A 19,237-nucleotide genomic window follows, 5' to 3' on the forward strand; every position below is an offset into this window, starting at 1 on the left:
TCATGAAGTGGACTTTTTTATGCTAAAAAGGCTGAAAGATTTTAACCACAAACCCGAGAAACCATATTTTTTGTTTTTGTTAAGTTAATATGTGGAAGCTTGTTCAAATCTCAAAATGAAACGAAAAAAATTTTTTCCAGATCAAATACATTTATTTGGATAAGAAACCAACACTGGACAAAAGAAAAATTAAACAAAAAATTAGGAAACAATTGCATTTTATTAAAGCCCAGAACTCCGAAATTTTGATTAAATTTGTTAACAGGTTGGCAAAAACTTTAAAGATAGAGGATAGACACTTCCCTATCTATGAACAGACATCTCAGTACTGTACAGACTTAGTAGATACGACATCCCATCCCCTGCCAGTACAAGTAAAATTTTGCTGCCCCTGCCATTTGACCTGCTATCCCCATTAAGAAAACATGACGCCTGGTTTGTTACACAGGGGTGCTCTCCTGTCCCTTCTTGGACCCTGAAGGGAGTAGACCTGGCATGAGTTCGAAATTATCCAGCACAAATGCTCAGAAAATCCTGGAGTTCTGTCGTTTAAATTTCAGATCTAGAGCAAAGAGATATCTTCCATCCCCAGACATCAACTACTAGTTTTATAAATGAAACCAAATAATCCGTGTTATAATCCATCTAAAGTACAAGAAAGGAAATCCGACCTTCTAACAAGAGTAAAATACGAGACCAAGTGATATTAATAAACCAATTCACAAAGGTGTGAAATTCTCACGATCAAAACGACTGAAACAAATAAAATTATAAGTATGATCGCATGACCTTCAAACAACTATATCACAATAGAACCGTCAACAACCGTAAAATTCACAAAAATTGCTAGACACTGTTGCGAAAGACACAGGGCATCTGAAAAGGCATTTAAACTTTGAAACATAACAACAACAAAAGTATTTTTAATAGGTCTCAAACAGCTCCCTTCTCTAATAAGCCCTAATGAGACCCTTTCTCATCGAACATTTAAAAATAAGATGCCTCCATTGGGCTTAATAGAGCTTTAACAGTATTTGTATATCAATTCGACGATATTTTTACGGTACACAATATTTCACATCATGATTGTGACTTTTATAGTACCAAACATGTTACATCATTCCTGTATCCAGAGTTGAGGGGACAGCCGGGTAAAAGCAGCATTGAAATGCTTCGCCTGGGAGATCAGTTTGTTAGCCAGCATAATATATGACTTCTAAAAATATCCTTCATATACATAACCGACAATTTGACCAGAAATGAAACGGCCTGGTACGATCATAATGCTCTGGGATTGCATCATTACTTGTAACCTTTTGAACTATTTATGAACGAAAAATATTTACTTGCAACGTATTTTTATTACTTGCAACAAATATTTACTTGAAGACATGCAACGTATTGACAGTCTTAAGAAAACAAGATCATCATCAATCAATGATTTCCAATTTACTCTTTCAAGCTCAGCTTTTTTGAGGGTTATTTCTTTAAGACCTAATTTAATCATTTTCTTATCATCACTTGTCACAAAAGCATAAAAGGATGAAGTACGTTATAAAATGGTCTAATTGATTGACCTTGGCTATGGTGGATGTTTTTATTTGTTGAACTGGGAAATACTATACATTGGGATTTAATTTACCAAAACGTTAATGACATCGATGAAAAATTCTGGAAAATTCAAACACAACAAAAAACAGTTTCTATAGTACTGAAGTAGAACATTTACTAACAAATAATACAAACCTTAAAAAACGACCTGAGGAATCTAAACTTAGGCAAAATTGTTCTCAATTTCTTACAGTACTCAATAAGAAATAATGTTAGCTATGAAAACCATTTTTTATTGGTATTTCAAATCCTTTTAACACCACATACTGGCACTTACTTACATAAACTCAGATAATACCAGAAGCACCAATGACACAAGTAATGAAACTGGAGGAACACCCAACTTTTAAGAACAGCTTTGATGTCTATTTAGTTCATACCACTTTTACAGAAACAATAAGTCTTCTTATACATATCATAGTAAAAAATGTGTCCAAAAAGTTAGTTACTGTTGCTTGCCTCTGTTCATGAAAATCAAACACAAAAATGCTATTATTCTTGTGACGAAACCATACCCAAACAAGACACCAACGCATACCCAGTATTTGTCCAGCGCGTAATCTCGATTAAATGCGAAATAATCGATGTCGTTTTGGTGGACTGCGGCATAGTGTTTGACCTCAGCTTCGAAGAGGGCCTCGACATACCAGCGAGCGTACGAGAGGCTGTAGAAAGCAGGACCAATGACTTTCAAGTCATTCATTTTGCAAAGGGTTGGTGATGAGCCTGAAATGGAATAAGGTTTGCAGCGAGAATATAGAATCCATTAAGGTCTTCGAAAGAGGAAAATTGCTTACTAAACGTTCATCAACTCAATACAAGAAATAATCCTGCATGAACCTAATGCTCTCAGAATAACCCAAAGATATATGAAATATCCCCTTTTTTCGCTTTTTGTTCAAACGTTCAAGCGACGTTTTCTATCGATTATTTGAATTTTATTATTTCAACTTTGCTAACTTAATATCTTATTAATTGATATCACATAGGGAGTTGCAAATCTTATCCATTTAAATAGTATTAAAGAGTCTACTGTTTTTGAAGAACATACCTGAAAGCAATGAAGAGACGAGTATGAAAAGAACGGTGGCCATCTGAGCATTACGCGGGTTGAAAACACACGAAATGAGATACCCAAAGCCTGATACACCGAACCAAGCAGCCAGAGAGACAAGATAGTGATCATTCAGATACCCTACAAGAAAAGCAGCAGTTGGTGTACAGTGGTTAAATATGGAAAATAAAATGATCCGTTTACATGATCCTCAAGAAGAATTCAGGTCCCGATGAAGTTGATGTTTCCTATGTGACAAGCAAGGCACAATTCAAGCTGACAAATTTTTGGAAAAAGGTGCACAGCTCGTTTATCATGTCCCATATGCCTTAGATGGAGGTTCTAGAAGCAAAAAGCCACAGTTCATGTCCCCCATGACTTCGTATCATATTTGGGAAGAATGAGAAAGAGAGAAGGAAATTAGTTGGGTTGGGGGGGGGGGGGGTTAACTGCATTTCTAATTCGATAATCCTAAAGCACTTATATTGTTCACAGAGAAATGAAAAAGAAAAAATGCTGCTGTTCAAAATAGCAAATGGGAATTCATTGCCCTTTTCCTAACACTAAAAAAATTATATTTTCACAAGTTACTGAAGGTAAGCAAATTGAAAGGCTTTGGTATTTCTTATTGAATATTCTGTTAAAATCTCTGTATGCATAATATCGTTTTGTAGGTTGCATGAGCTTCTCTAGACCCTTGCAAAGCCAAGAAAATTTGAATAATGCGTTACAAACCTCGAGGAGCCGTGAAAGTGTACTGTAAGGAGAGATAAATGATGGGCATCAGAGCAATCTGTGGTAATTGGGAGACATTTCCCGCCATGAAGTAACTGAACCTATTGATCCCAACACTTGCCTCTCTGAAACAAAACAAAAACAGCTGCATATGCCAAATTTTCTACACTCTTTCACTATAAATCATTTTTTTCTATGGTTTACCAAGAGACATAAATAATCTCTACTGCGAGTGTATCGTGTCAACACAAATACTTCTTAAGTAACACTTCTTTACTTGAGGCCTATTGATGTACTGCATCTTGGGAAGGGTACTCGAGCTCAGCTGCGATCGCTTAGTGCTATATATGTATAAGTAGCAGGAGAAAATGTTGTCTACGTATTCTACTTTTGGGCACGCCCTTCCATTCTTGAGGCCAAACAGATTCATGACTTGGTGAACCAAAACATACTTTACTTGGTCTAAAACAAGTCAAGAGGATTTCTGGAAATATAATGCAAAGCAAAGTTTGAGGAAAATAAAAGGTAGATTTAGCATATTCTACTAAATTTAAACACCATAACCCCTTCCTCCCTTCCTTCCTCTTTCTCTCCTTGTCTCCCTCCCTCCCTCTTCTACTACGCCGTCTCAATTGAGCAATATATTATCCAATTTGATTGCAGGATGAAACTCTTAATCATACCTGGAATGAAAGATATGTTGGATCTAGATTATCATATTGCAAAATATTCTTCAAGACTCTGACCTCCAAAACACTGGGCGCAACTGTCCAAAGACACGCAGTGCTGGAATGCATGCCACTAGACCAATGCCCATACCGCTCATTGTTGTCATTGTGAGGAACTGGTTGAGTTTAACCTGAAAGACGTAGCAAAGAGAAGATTTAAATGTGACATTGTTTCGTCATTCACTTCTAAGCCTCAGAGTACAAAGCATTTACCAAACTCTTCCCCCATACCATTACTTTCATACAAAATTTCGTTAAAACCAAAAAACCTTGTTTTGTCTAAGGGATATAAGAATTGGGTTACCAACAAGCTTTGAAACTGAAGAAGAACATAAAATGGAGAGTAAGCATTGAGAGGGGAGAGGTTGGGTATGCAACATTGGTACTGTTATTGCATCTAAACAACAAAAACCGGCAATAAACGCATACTTATTATCTGAAGGTAATCATTATTTTAAGCTTGTGGCAATAACTAATAGTCTGTGTTTAAAAGTATGGCCCTGTATAGAGAGCTATACAATTTTAGCTTACAGTTTTCCTCATCCGCCAATGATAAGAAACCTCACGAAGTCTTGATGAAAAGATATACTTTAATGATAAATATCATAAAACAGGGTTGTCTCAAGCAATTCCTCATTCATAAAAACCAACCTCTCTGTATAAGCTCCCAAGAACACCACCAGCCAGAAGAACAAGGAATGTGTCGAGAAGAACTGTTTTGATTTGGCGAAATTGAAGAATGAACTCCCGAATGAGAAAGCTGAAGAACTGGCTAAACATGTTGGGTTCGGGACGGTCTGATACTGAAAAAGAGCAAAGAATGTCATTTACAGTAATCATAGCATTTAGGATAAAACATGTGTAATCTTAAGTAAAACATGCGGATCAGAGGCCTACATTTGTAAATGACAACTATCAAAAGAGCGAACAGTTATTATTGGTGTATATCTGAGGGTGGAGCAAAGCCAGGCAAGTTGTGTGTATCTCCATGTTAACACTAACAATGCTGTCATATAAGGGTGAGTTCAAGGAAAATTAGTTATAACCATTGACTTTAATAATTTATGATTCCTCGTCGTCATTGCCTTTGATGATGAAGTTGATGTTGTTGCTGTTGCTGATCATAATTGATGATCGATCATAATAAGGATGATGTTCATAACGATAGCAAGACACGACAACGAAGGTACGTAAATGTTCCTAACTGCGGAATTCTTTGCCACAATCTCCGCATGACCCGGCCATCGCCACCTTGACGCTAGTCGCCCCAAAGCTGTCCCGTTTCTCGATCCAGTAATGCGGTAGCTTCTCCGGATCATGAGAGAAGTTGCCGCCTGTAGCACCGCCAATGACATCCATGTAGAAATCTGCTGGGTTGGCGTGTTCCGGGATGACGAATCCCAGGGACGCAAAGTAGGTCTCTGCATCAGGGACTGAGCCTTGGTACACAGTACGGCCCCCAGGTGCCAATAGCAATATGTTGTGGAACATTCCTGTTGGAGAAGAAAAAACAACCTAGATCAGATGATGGAAGAGCGACAAAAAGTTCTTCCTACAGGTTCTTGCTGTGTGAAATATAGGCAGAGGAGAGAGTTCCTGAAGCCGTCTTTGAGATTATGATAGGAAACAAGGGGGGAAGTCGCTTCGAATACCCAGGGATGCTGCTGTAGAGGTGTATTATGACAAAAGAGGGAGCGCCTGTGTATAATATGGCCAATAGAAAAAGGCCCAGTGAATAAAAGTGGAAGGGTGGGCATGGAGAGCAATCGCCTCCAAGCATTGCTTGCCAGTCAACCGCCGAATGAAAAACAACATATCTTCCAATAATGAAAACATTGAGTTGACATTGCAATAAAAAATGGAGAAATCTAAACACGCAATACAAAATATAAAGCACATCGCATCATAAAGCACACATAACGTTATACATACGAAATATTTCGTATCTCGGCTGATGGATGACGCATGCGACAGTTAATCGTCCTTTCTCGGCGACTTTTCGAAGAGCATTTAGGACAGTCAAACTTGAAGTACTATCGAGCCCACTGGAAAAAACAACACTCAACCTTGAAAAAATCTTGAGAAATAAAATTTCAATGTATATGGTTTAACAAAATAAGTAATTTGTTATTTTACGTAGATTTTTTGACTGTTACTTCAAGAAGCCTGACATTAAGAGGGCAAAGTGATTGATGTTATACGTTAAGTTACAGGTAGAAAGTAGCATAAAACCGCAAAATTTATAATCTAGAAGCTAGTTCCGGCAACGTTCCGATTAATGTTGGAGAAAGCTGAAATGTTGATCCATATACATGAGCAAAGAAAGGATGGTTATATCATAAGATTGAAAGACATAGAATTGACCTATTACCCAGAGCTGGCACGTGCTTTTAATTTCTAAGATTTTCATGAAAGGTCGTCACACTTTCTATTGAGTGAGCAAAAATTACTGACGTAAATTTAGCCGACCATCAGAAAATGTTTGAAAATAAGCAAATATATCAAGAACTTTCTGAATACATCAATTTCCTATAGAAAATGGCGATGGTTGTAATTAACATATAATTTTATTTGACTAAAAGCTGTGTATTTCCGGACAACTCCATGGTGATTTTGGATCTTTAAACATTCAGAGTTTGATGTATTTTCCAGATGTGGTATCATATTGAAAGAAACATATCAAAAACAAACCTGGTTGGCTCATCAAGGAAGAGTAAGGTAGGGTCAGCAATAAGTTCCATTCCGATATTAACACGTTTCCGCTGACCACCGGATATTCCTCGTTGTTCCTGGAAATAATTGAAATATGATATGTATATCTGTAATATAAAATATGATAAAATCTGTAAGCAGAAAAGGAGAAGTGACGAAAAAGGGAGAAAAAGATGGCTAAAGCTCCAAAGAGTAATAGAACTCAGAAAATATTACAGTTCAAATTGAGATAATTATGGTTGTATCTAAACTTAGGTTCTTGCCTGCTTTCAAAAGACTTATGCGCGCTCTGTAATCAATTATTTAAAACAAGTCACACCATCTGTATAATATTGAAGATGTGGGGATTTCTCGAGTTCCCGTATGATATATTTCAAAGTTATTTTCTAGTGACTTTTGATTAGATTTTTTGGCAAACACAGACATGGATTGCGCTGCTTTTGAAAGTAAACATTCTACGCAAACTGTTTATGCAAAGATATTAGCACTAGTTTGTTAGTAAACTGATTGATGCAAATTTCCTGCATTAAGGAATTGATGTCAAGTGGAAGCAGGTCGTTTAACAACACCTGCCCCCATTAACATGTGTGCCTAGAATGCTGCTCTTATCTTCCACGGAAAGTCCAATCGATTCTTTAAGAAACATTACTGTACTCGATACTCTGTACGCAATCCAGTTTTAGACTTGACAATCAAAATTATAACCTAAATGTCACGAAAATAACCCTAAACATGAAAATAAATTAAATTCGAATTTAACCCTTTTCTACGTTAAGGATGGTCTACCTACGTTGTCAGCAAATGCGACATTCAAACCCCCTTTAGAACAATATCTAGCGAGGGTCTTAGAGAAAGAAATCTGGTTCGTGAATAGTTGAAAAAGTGATATGGTTCGTGGATAATACTTTTAGTTAACTACTTAATACAGGCATGAAAAGCTTAGAGGGGTGAAGATAACACGACACAAAAAGGCAAGACAAAAATAAGTAGCTTTCAAACATTCATTATTTAATTTAACACAGCTAATCACAATTATGTAATTTTTTGGCTGCAAATAAAACTATAAGTTTGTGGGGGTAAGTGGCACGACTTGTGGTTTGGATTAGTAATCGCTACTGGTTGGCAGAGCAACGATGTACAACAACGACTATCATTGCCCTTGGTTTTGATCCCTGCCTTGGACGCATCACTAGGCTATACTTTTTGCAGTATGCAGGGTTTTTTAGTATGGAGATTTAAAATTCCGAACGATTCTTTTATAGGCTCCAATCCGAGACATTGGCACGGCACTCATATTCCTACTAGCATCATTACTGTCTAGATGTAGCAGAGTCCAATCTGCCATTGCTGCTGAGTTTCATATTGAGGTATCTTCTGCATTTACTATTGCCATGAATCAGTATAAATGCATTCACCCATGAGTTAGACATTATAAGAATTGCTGAGCAGTATAGTGCAATACTCATGGAAAGGCTGGGTCCAGTATCTGAATAGACCAAATAATATGTCCAGATAATCGTGAAAATGTCATATGGAACGTAGAAAACAGCTAAGGCGACGGTCAGCAATCTGAGGGTCTTGACTGGGCGTGAATTCTGCATTATACTGTCTCTTGCGTTTTTTGTTGAATCCTTATTGCCGGAGAAGGTGGATGATGCCTGACTTTGACTACCTACCTGAAGGGTGTGGTTGCCTATCATGTACGACTTGAGAGAATGTGCCATCGTAATGTTAGCGAGAACCATCGCTATAATGCAAATTATCGAAAAAAGACAAGACCCTACCAAGACTGGAAATGACGGATAAATTACAAGTGCAAAGACTGTCAATAAAGCAACAAGAAATCCAACAGCAACGAGGAGTTTGAATCGAAAGCCATTCATGAATTCACTGTATGTCAATGGCTTCTTGATATGGAGAAATCTGTCCAGGGTTATGCAGCAAAAAATATTGAACGAAAAATAACACGCAGTCAAGAAGACGAACTCTATTACTTTTTTTAGCACGCAAAAATGGAAGGCACCGTCTTTCGTTGCAACCAACGAGAAATAAACAGGCAGTAGAATACTGATGACAACATCTGACGAAGTCATCAAAATAACGAACTTGTTTGAAATTTTGACCGTCTGACCAGTCTTCCACATACAGTAAATGAAAGTGGTATTTGATGTGAGGCCCACAATAGTTACCAAACTAGGAATGATGTTATAAAGAAGCTTTGTATACGCTGAAGCATCAAGAGCTGTGAATAGCAGAAAACACAAGGACGAGTTACCCATCATCAACAACAGAAATGCATCGATATTTGATCTCTAAAGCTACGTTGTGTTTATAGCATTGGCAAACCAGTCCCGCGCCACAGTCAAACAAGAAGGAGGCATACTTTGTGTTTCTATGAGCAACAAACAATTTACACAAGCATCTTTCGTCGCAACCTGCAGCTTCTCTCATTACTTGCCGTTTCTTCATACAGGTTTTGAAGGAGAGAAGCTCTCAAAATATTGTTTTCTTTCCAAGGAGGCGTAAATTTATATAACAGCCTTGATTCATTTGCAGTCAAACAGAATATGCTGGCAAAAGCCAAACATTTGCCAGCTCAAATTACTTGAAACCAGCCCGTTCTACAGACAGTTGCATATATGCATACATATATATATTTAACGATGAAATAAGAAGTTTCGGGTACAAATATTGGCAGCTGATTAAACATTGTACACAAAGGGTTAACAAACAACAACGAATCAACAAAATTGAGGCAGAGGATTTAAAAATGCAAAAATGATACTATACCTCATCTCCAATGTGAGACATTGCAATATGAGATATCTCCAGGAGTTTTAGTGTCTAAAAAATGAATACATTGGAAAAACTAAACGATGGGATTTCATCATCAGGTAAAAGTTATCAAAAGGCGGGGTGGTAAAATTTGGGGTAACAGGAGGGTGAAAAAAAGTCCTCGAAGAGAAGGCCTATACTTGTGCAAACGTCAAAAATGCCTCACCAGCTTTGGTACTTTACCTAAGTATTTGCTAGCCTAGTTCAACTTTCTGTAGTTTACCTTTGCCTTACTATACAACCAAGAAAAATGGGTGGAAAAATCAAAAGTTTTAGAATTTGAGCATGCAATGGGAGTGAATGCATGGTCTAACTGGCACAACTGTCAAGTAAGAATCATTTTGCCACCACACTAGAAATAACGACAGTTTGATCTAGACCAGTGAGAACTAAGTTTTGGTGAGACAATTCTATCAGGCAAAACTGGCGCAAAATATATCATGGTGGCATTGCAGAGAAGGCAGAATGAATTGGGTTAACATGTTTTCAATGAGGGTGCACATGTTTTTTTATTTTTGCAATGCCAGTGCTACGTGCGCTGTAATTTTTGCAAACAACATGTGTCTATCAGGGAAACAATTTACCTGAATTCATGAACTAAAAATGTTGATTGATTCACTTCAGGTATATAGCCTAATAATATTACTACAACGCACAGTTTTTTACAAAAAAACAATTTAAAAATAATCCCGTACAAAGCTGTCGAGCAGTTTAGAAACTCTCAGTGCAGGGTTGGAAATTTCGAAGCGCTGTTAACGCTTCTATGTACACCAAAGGAAAGGATAAAACCACTATATTTTCATTGATTGTCAAAAATCCTTAACTGAAGAATGTTCATTGCTTTGTTTTGGCCTAAAGTGGAACTTGTTGATATTTCATGATGGAAAATAAATCTTTGCACCATTGAGGTTGTTATTCCAGAACATCGGAATGAATTTGTACATTTCGTCTGCTAAATAGAAGAATCAAAGACCAAGTGGATGAGCTGACCTGGCTGACTTTCTGGCTTATTTCCTTCTTTGTAAATATAGGGGGTAGTCGAAGATTGGCTTGGAAGGTCAAAACCTCTGTCACAGTTAGTGTTCGATGCATCGTGTCTTCTTGAGGGACAAACCCAACAATTTTCTTAAACTTTCTCAAACTTGCGATAACTTCACCATTAGCTCTTAAAATTCCTTCCATTTTCTACGAAAACAAAAAAAGAAAAATGAGCCGCTTAACTATAGAATTGCTTCAGAGATTGATGAACGAGCAAGAAAATGTAAGGGTAAGAGAATGGGATACAACAATTGTTTAAAATAAAGCATGTAGGTAGAACGCTGTATATAAATCTGGGCTTGGAGAGAATATGCGAGCATTGCTTCAGTTTCACGAGACACTTGATTTAGAGAAAGGCAATAGACACAAAAATTGAACAATTTTACAATATTAAAGTATAAACGAAAACGAAGTATAAAGATGTATTAGAGATGATTCTATGAAACGATTATTTCCTGTTATACATAATCTATCTTTCCATCACGTAGCTAAATGAATTCAGGGCATGCCAAATGCTATTTTAGTTTAGACATATGAAGCAGTTGTGCTGATCCATGGTTCCCCTGCCGTTTTTCGCTTCTAAAAAACTTTGTCTAGTTTCTTACTTCATAAAAGGGCAGATAGGAAATCAGTTCAAGTACTTTCTCTTTTACAATAACACACTTTATAAGATTTGCAAAAATATTGGAAAAATATAAGAACATGACCGACATCAAATGAAAAACTGAAAGAATTCTGCTATATAATTGTCCCAGAAAAACTTACAGCGTTTCGTCGTAGAAGAAAAAGTGCGAAAAGATAAGAACAACATTTAGAAAACAAGCGAAAAAATTCAGCCTAGGCTGAAATTTTTTGATGCTTATAAAAGAGTGTACCAGACGTTTTGCTGTTCTTAGCCAATTTACAAAAAAGATAAACAAACCCAAGTTAAAGCACAAAACAAAATTGGCAACATAAATATTCTTGTTTTTAGTTTCAGAAAAGGAAAGCTTCAATTGTTTCAGATATTCCCTTTTTCATGGTACATAATCTTGATTGTGTTGTCAAAATGAAATCCCTACTGACTGAATCGTCTTGATCTATTTTGAGCAAAGGGAATATTCGATTGCATCTGCTCTCTAGTATGGTATATATACATAGTCTAAATGCTGATTCAAAATCCAGCCTCATTATACTTCGATCAAACATATAGAGCAAAAAACAAAGCATGCATACCCCGTAGAAAGCTTTGTCACTGACTACGTTAAGCAATGTGGTTTTCCCAGCTCCACTAGGACCCATAATCGCAGTTACTTCGCCGCTTCGAATTTCTCCGGTTACAGCTTGGAGGACAAGTTTGCCACTCTAAAAATAAGGAAATGTTAAGTCTAAAAACTCTGAAAAGAAAGGTTTTTGGTGCTTTAGTAATCGAAAATGTCTTCGAGTCAGATATGTGCAGAAAACCAAACCGTTCATTGGCATAATCTAAGAGATTTTTTAACATAATTTCATTGGACATTTGCCTAAAATAATTCTTGAAGACATATCAACAGGATGCTACGTTGCCAGTATTTGAAACTTTTTCTTTTACTAACCTTGGCACCTTGATATCTTATCACCAAAGTTATTCTTGAAATAACTAATCACAATTACTTTATTACATGCAAACTTTTTAAAGATTGTCTTTGTCCTCCCTAAAATGTCTTTGTCGTGATAAATTTTAGATATTTTGCAAACAACTGTTCTAGCTTATGTTTCTTTGGACTTAAACTTTTTATAAATTTTCTTAACTGATAAGAGTTTCCCTGAAAGAAAGCTCCAGGTACAAGTGATCTTGGTGACTTAAAAGGAGACAAGCTTTTGGTATGGAGACTTTGAAGATAGCACGAAGAAATGGAAATATAGGATACTAAAGTTTGTCATGGCACACTAGAGGATAGTTTACCTTACTTGAGTACAAACGTCGGTTAATGACCAAAGGTAAGCACAATATTTATATCCAGTTGCAGATCGGAGGAAGAATTACGCCTTTGATTGGTCCTTGATTTTTAACCAATCGATGGCAACTAACCTATTACCTAGTTGAAGAGCCAAAGACAGAAAACGAACTCTCCTTGTCTAAATAAGATAAATCTGGCAATATAAATCTAAAGTAAAAGAATTCAGTGCTCTAATTCAACTCACGCCCTTCAGTGTCAAAGACAGGTCTGAAAAACTCAGATCTATGGTGTAATCTTTTGGTTCCAACTGAGCATCGGTCGAGCATGCGAAATCCTCCATTGTGGTTATCAGATATTTTATGCCATCCTCAACACTGTAATGCAAGTCCCCTGTAATCGCCCTCCAGTAATGGTTAGCAAAGTATTTCAGCAGACGGAAATGTTCGAAAACAGCATACGTGCCAATGATGAACATGATAACAACGATTGTGACAACTGGACCAATCGCATTTTGCAGCGGTGCAGACTCACCCTCCTTACAAATTGAAAATGCCTGCATGTGACAAAAAGAAGACAAATAAGTGATTGAGTGACACTGAAGATAATTACTTTCTGCGAGATGAAACCTTTTTGAAAGGAAACAGCTTTGGCAGAAGAATTACTTTTTCCCGGCCAAATTGCTTTATGAAATTCTAGCTACTTTCTAGAAGGAAATGTCTTTAAGAAAACAGAGTACAGAACTTTCTACTGGCCAGGTTGCTTATAAGCACCGAAATACTTTCTTCGGGAAAAAGTTTTTCTGCGGGCAAATTTCTTTTCCACGGGCAGAATTATTTTTGCGGGACAAGTTGCTTCATGCGGGCCAGATCACCTCACGTCGTCGTTGCAACAAACTGGCATACTATAATGAATCTGGGCGCAAAATAGGTTGTGGTATCCTCGGAGAGACGTAGAAGTTCCGTTGCAGCTCAACTTGGCAGCAAAAGAAAACAGATTAACTTTGCTCTTCTATCGTCTTTTTTTCTAACGTCGGGGGAGAGGTATGAAGGGGAAAATCATAGATGAAAACAAACTTTATCGGCAATAATAATTTATCGGAAAATTTAGAAAAAGTAATCATTATATTCATCTTATACAGCTGGGCAAGTCAAAACTTTGACTGTAAACTCACCGGGCACTTATAAGCTTTTGTTGTTCCTTCTCGGCAATAATATCCTTTAGGGCATATGATTTTCTCTGTTGATTTCTCGCAGAAGTATCCTCTCGGACATGGCTCATTTTTAAAAGCGCCAGGACACATATAGCTTCCGTCTTCATTTAGCACTGGCGTGGCGGTATCACCAGTCTCACTCCTGCAGCACTTACCGAGGCGCTTGCACATTGATTTGTATCCTCGCTACAAAAAGATTATCAAGACCCATGAAAGGAATGGGCACCATTCGCTCGGTATAGTGAAAGACACCTATAAAGGGCCTATTTCGACCAACAATTTGGTAATTTCCAAGCCTGGTATTTCCACTGCACCTTCCATGTCACCAGAGCCCGGGCAAGAGTTTTGAAAAACAACTAAGGCGGTGGTTTCCAACTTTTATAGTTTCATTTCTTACATTTTGATACATTTTCAATGGCATTTTTGTAGATGTTTAAAGCAGTCAAGATTACTAGGTCAATGTAAACAAAAGCAATAAGGCAATGCGTGACTACAAAACCAACAATGCATTGCGCCCGCGCGCATATATGACGTAATTTGGGGAAAGGGCTAAAAGGGGCAGGTTGCAGTTGAGGGTATTTTAAAAGCAAGAATACTTACAGTGACATTCACCAGCTCGTATGGTCTGCAGAATGATCCCTTGGGGCATGGAATAATACAGGTTTCATCTTCTGGGCAGACATACCCTAAACAGGTTTAAAAATGTATTAGAGCACTAAGTCAAAAAGCACATACAAGCACACACAATGTCAGCAACATCGAATATAATGACACTTCAAAATTTGAAAAAATGGTGAAACCCGTGAATTTATGTTTCTTTCTCTAGACCATCAAATCTACTCTCTACAGTAAATGTCTATTTTAAAAGTATCGTAAAGAAAATTCCTTGCTTAAGTTACTAGCTAGACTTTGCACGGAGTTCTTCTTCCTCTTTGGAGCTCTAGGAGGGGACTAATTAGGGGGAGAGGGCCAATCTTCCCTTGGTTCTCATTCTATCAAAAGTTACTCAATTCCTACTTCTTGGCATTGTAATTTCTAGAGATAATTGCAAGAGCCCTTGTTTGTGTTCCATAACAATTCACGTCTGCTCACTTTAAACTGCAAAGAAAGTTAAATGTAACCAAAGCCATCAACGCAAAGAAGCCTGACGAATTTGCTTTCACAGCTTCTATCAGGCACATCCCTATCAAGCATAAAACATACCTGGAGGACAGGGCAAGCTGAAACCAGTGGCATTCCTGTAAAAACCAGCTATACATGAGGTTGTGTTGAGGGGCTCTGAACAAAGTGCTTTGTATTTCAGTGGCCCGTACATTTCGGCGGGTGTACGACCAACTGTGTAAGATGAATCGCAAGCATCTACTTTTCCACAGCAATCTTGGGCATATTCTTTTGGGCAACAAGGAACCTTTCCAAACCCAGGACTCTCTGAAAACAGAAAAGGTAAACTTTGATACACGAAAACTGTTGATTATCACAAAAAATAGTGACGATCATCGCGCGCACATTTCCCTATTCTTTGTTAATCCTCTTCTTTGCCTAGTTTTGGCTTGCTTGCAGAGTTGTAATTATTTTTCGTTCTTGCCAAAGGCTGAATAAAGTCTGAATCATCGTGCAATGTCCGCCAAGAAAGTCCTTGGAATTCCTTGTTCCCCCATTCTTTTAAAACCCGTAGCTATAGGGGCATTGGGGGCGTCACATTCCCTTTGAAAAAGATTCCATTACAAACAAGTTGATTTCTTCAATCCAGGGATGCCTAATCGACACATTTTTGAATTTGTCGGCAAATAAACTATGATTTATTTACTGTGTCGAGAAATTGGACTTGAATATCCTCTTGGGTTCCTTGAATAAGATCAATAATTTAGTGTAAAAATTAGAGACACCGTACACCTAAAACATTTCGGAGGTATCGACAGTGTGCACAAATGCTGTAATGCATCAAGCCTTCTGGTAAGGATTGTGGTTGATGCAAGGTTCCTCAAAAACATGGCGATAATAAAAAACCAAACATTTATTAATTTAAGCCTTGTTGCTGATGATTCCTAATGAACTTCAAAATAACTATTATCGTCGAACAGTTAATAGCCAACAGTATGCAAACAATTTTTCATAAAAATGGAACATAGATCAGCTTAGTTCTGATAGAATGCTTGTTATCAACGATACAGTTTTTCGAACAGAAAAGTCTAAATACGACAGAACAGAAATGTTAAAAATTTTAAAACATACTTTCGCAAAGGTTTTCTGCATTTATTTGGGATAGTAGGAATGACAAAGCAACCAAGATTGCTTTATATTTAATTTCCATTTGTTGATCTGGAAACCTTTAATGATAAGATTTTCTTGCAGCTTCTGAATGTAGGAAAAACGAAATATGATTACGTCATCAACGAATAAACTGTTTTGGGTATATTAAGGGTAAAATCTGTATACTACGTAGGCCTATGTATGAAAAAAGGATACACTGAAATGATTGTCAAAATTAGCTAGATGAAACGAATACCACTTAAATAAAATCGAAAAAAAAGGTTAACACAATAGTGGTGGGATTATACACTACAATATCATTAAAGTAGGCCTACGAAAAATCTGTAGGGTTTGGATGGTCGACTAGCAATTTCTAGAAAGATTTCTTAAAACTCTAGTTTAAGTCACTCACTAGACAATTATAGAATTTCGTTCCCCTAGCATGGTTACAGAGCAACTTGTGTTGCAGCATACAGTTTGGTTAGAGAAAAGGTAAAGATTTTTAAAATTGTTTTTTATAGCAAACGAAATACGGGACGCCTGCAGTCTAGCCCGAAATATTATCTGTGTTGTAATTTCGAAACATAGGGTATTGATTTACAGCAACATAACGTCACTGCAGAGACGCAGCTTTTGTGAAACGTATCTGAAAATTATTATGTTTCCAGGAAAAGTTGATCTCAAATCATAATTACAACTTCTATAGCAGCAAATCATGCAATGTTTACTCACCACGGTAAAGTTTATATGTCCAATTGACAGAGTTTTCCTAAACGTGCAATTTTTCCAAAGAGAAGTCAATGAAAATAAAGAGTCTCGTCACAGGTCACAACGAACGTTCCATTTTCGATCTTCTCGTTCGAAATCCGCCGAGAAAAGAGGACAGCCTCGTTCACCACCAGACACCACACTTCATAACACTTCTTACTTATTACATTACTACAATAAAACTGCAATAATATCTAGATGAATCTAGAAAATAGCATGGCTATTCATCTACTCAGTTCAGAATGCTCTCTGATGTGTGATGCGGCGAGATGGATTTAATTTTCAAATTTCCGCTAGCCTACAGAAACATACAAAAAATTAAGAATATTAATACAATACGTTTGATAACCAATCCAGTAAAAATATTTCGATAAACAACTAGATAACATCCATGATTGATAATTATTAAGATAAATCAGAAATAAAAACTAACACTCCTTTCCAAAGGGCTCTGTTTGTTCCACCGTATTTCCAAGAATCTTAACAGGGTGACAAAAGAAGCAAAAATGGAGGAAACATAATTAAAGCCATTTTGTCATCTATCTAATGGCCTAAACCTTCAAGATTTTTTCTACTTGTCTACTATAGAATAATATCTAAACTTTAGTCTTCACCGAGCAAGAGAGTTTACCGGCCTGATATGTTTTCTATTTCACTTTGATTCAATATACCACTCAGATAATAAATTTCAGTAGCTCCATTAACTTATCGTTTAAGATTTCTTGAAAACTTTTAACAGATTTAAAAGGTTTTTATAGAGAGATGTTGTTGAAAGCATTGAATGGCCTGCAGAAGAGAAGGTTTCTCTGTAAACTTATAAGATGGCATGCTCAGGGGTAAAATTGCCTTCCCCAATGGTAGAGAGGGTGATCTAACAACTTTTTCTAATAACATGAAGCTTCTTTTTAAGTAACGTTTCTTTGAAACTTTCTTCGTAGTTAAAGAAAATGCTGCCAACGAGAACTTAATTTTGTGACAAATCAATAGGAGCATTAACCAACAAAAAGAAAAAATTAATACTGTATTTTGAAGGAATTCTGAGAAATTCAATACTATTTCAGCCTTGAAGAATGAATTAAGAATTTAGTCAAACACCGTGTACGAAAACACAGAAGTCCTAGATTAACTTACTTCTAAAAACATAAGTTATAAAGCTGATTTCCATTGCACAGTTTTTTCCATTTCCATTGCACATTGCACAGATAATTCTAACCTCTCAGAAGTATCCAGAAATATTACACCATTGGAAATATAGGCGCAAAATTATCAAAATTGCTTATACCAAATAAACGATAGCGAACAAGCTATGCTACAATAGTTTAAACCTTTCCCTTATGAAACGCAACCCCAAGCCATTAAATGCAATTTAAACTTTAAATTATAATATAAGCAAGCAATCCATAAATTGCTTGACCACGGCGCTCAACCAGTTAACTCTCACTTAAAAACAAAACTTTCGCTTATACCATTGCAAAGTGCCAAAAATGCGAAATAATCAAATACCCTTTTGCTCAGCTATGGAAAGCACATTTTTTACAAATCGATGGATGAATGTGTAAATCTTAATAGAAAATGGAATAGATTTGAAAGGAAGTAAGGTAAAAAAGGCAGCTTCTGTTCTTCTAGGAGTAGCAACCTAGAACCGTCCTGTTCTAAACACCAAATAGCGTGTACAGCTTTGCCTATACGGCATCGAACACGTTATGACAAACCGGTAAACAGTCATTTTTATAAGAGAAATAGACAAAAACAGACAAACAAAATTTATTTCTTGGAAAAATTGAGGGGGGGGGGACTGGGGTAAGAGGGAGCTTGAGAAGGGGAAAAATTTCGTGATTTCAAGTTGTAAATTGCATAAAGCGTCTTTTGTACCTTATCTCCTACAGCCAGTAATATCATGAATCAGGGTCTATGTGTATACCAGCTCAGCTAATTAACTAATGTATAAGACGCTTCGGGGGGTATGTATAAATGATCGAGACGCAAACCACAAGTTGTATTCTGGTCATGAATAGCCGACAGGACGTCTCTAAATAGCATGCAACCAGAACTCAAATCGTATAAATGATTCATGCAAGGCAAAATATACAACCAGTTCACCTTTTGTATTTGGTGCGAAGTCGCATACTATACTCTGTTACCTTGGTTAGAATCATTAAAAGACGACAGATAGCCTCGCATGTTTTGATGACGCCATTATGATTGCCCGCCTTAAGATCAGTGTATTGGTAAGTAGCCATATTAGATTCTAAGCATTACTTTTTGTAAGGAAGTCGTTTGAAAGAAATCCTCCATAGATTTAAGAAAATCGCAACATTTCTAGAGATAAACACTGGGTCAACTGATTAAACATTTAGGAAACAGCACAATTTGTAAG

At 36.9% G+C, this 19,237-nt stretch overlaps 1 protein-coding gene across 1 annotated transcript; it reads right to left on the reverse strand.

Annotated features, from left to right (window-relative positions):
* Nucleotides 1–106: 106 nt before the first annotated feature.
* LOC135680985 (uncharacterized) lies at nt 107–18,651 on the reverse strand. The gene is made up of 17 exons (XM_089113575.1): nt 16,825–18,651; nt 16,075–16,197; nt 15,046–15,270; nt 14,443–14,528; nt 13,804–14,028; nt 12,877–13,185; nt 11,929–12,057; nt 10,666–10,860; nt 9,631–9,684; nt 6,820–6,917; nt 6,061–6,173; nt 5,334–5,621; nt 4,780–4,931; nt 4,147–4,259; nt 3,401–3,525; nt 2,663–2,806; nt 107–2,337 (listed from the first exon to the last, which is right to left on the reverse strand). The coding sequence occupies exons 2-17, from the start codon at nt 16,151–16,153 to the stop codon at nt 2,057–2,059; spliced, it is 2,616 nt and encodes an 871-aa protein (XP_088969701.1). The 5' UTR covers nt 16,154–16,197; nt 16,825–18,651; the 3' UTR covers nt 107–2,056.
* Between the last annotated feature and the right edge of the window lie 586 nt (nt 18,652–19,237).

Source organism: Rhopilema esculentum, chromosome 18 (assembly GCF_057945365.1).
Source record: "Rhopilema esculentum isolate cy_ngs chromosome 18, ASM5794536v1, whole genome shotgun sequence".
Lineage (NCBI taxonomy): Eukaryota > Metazoa > Cnidaria > Scyphozoa > Rhizostomeae > Rhizostomatidae > Rhopilema > Rhopilema esculentum.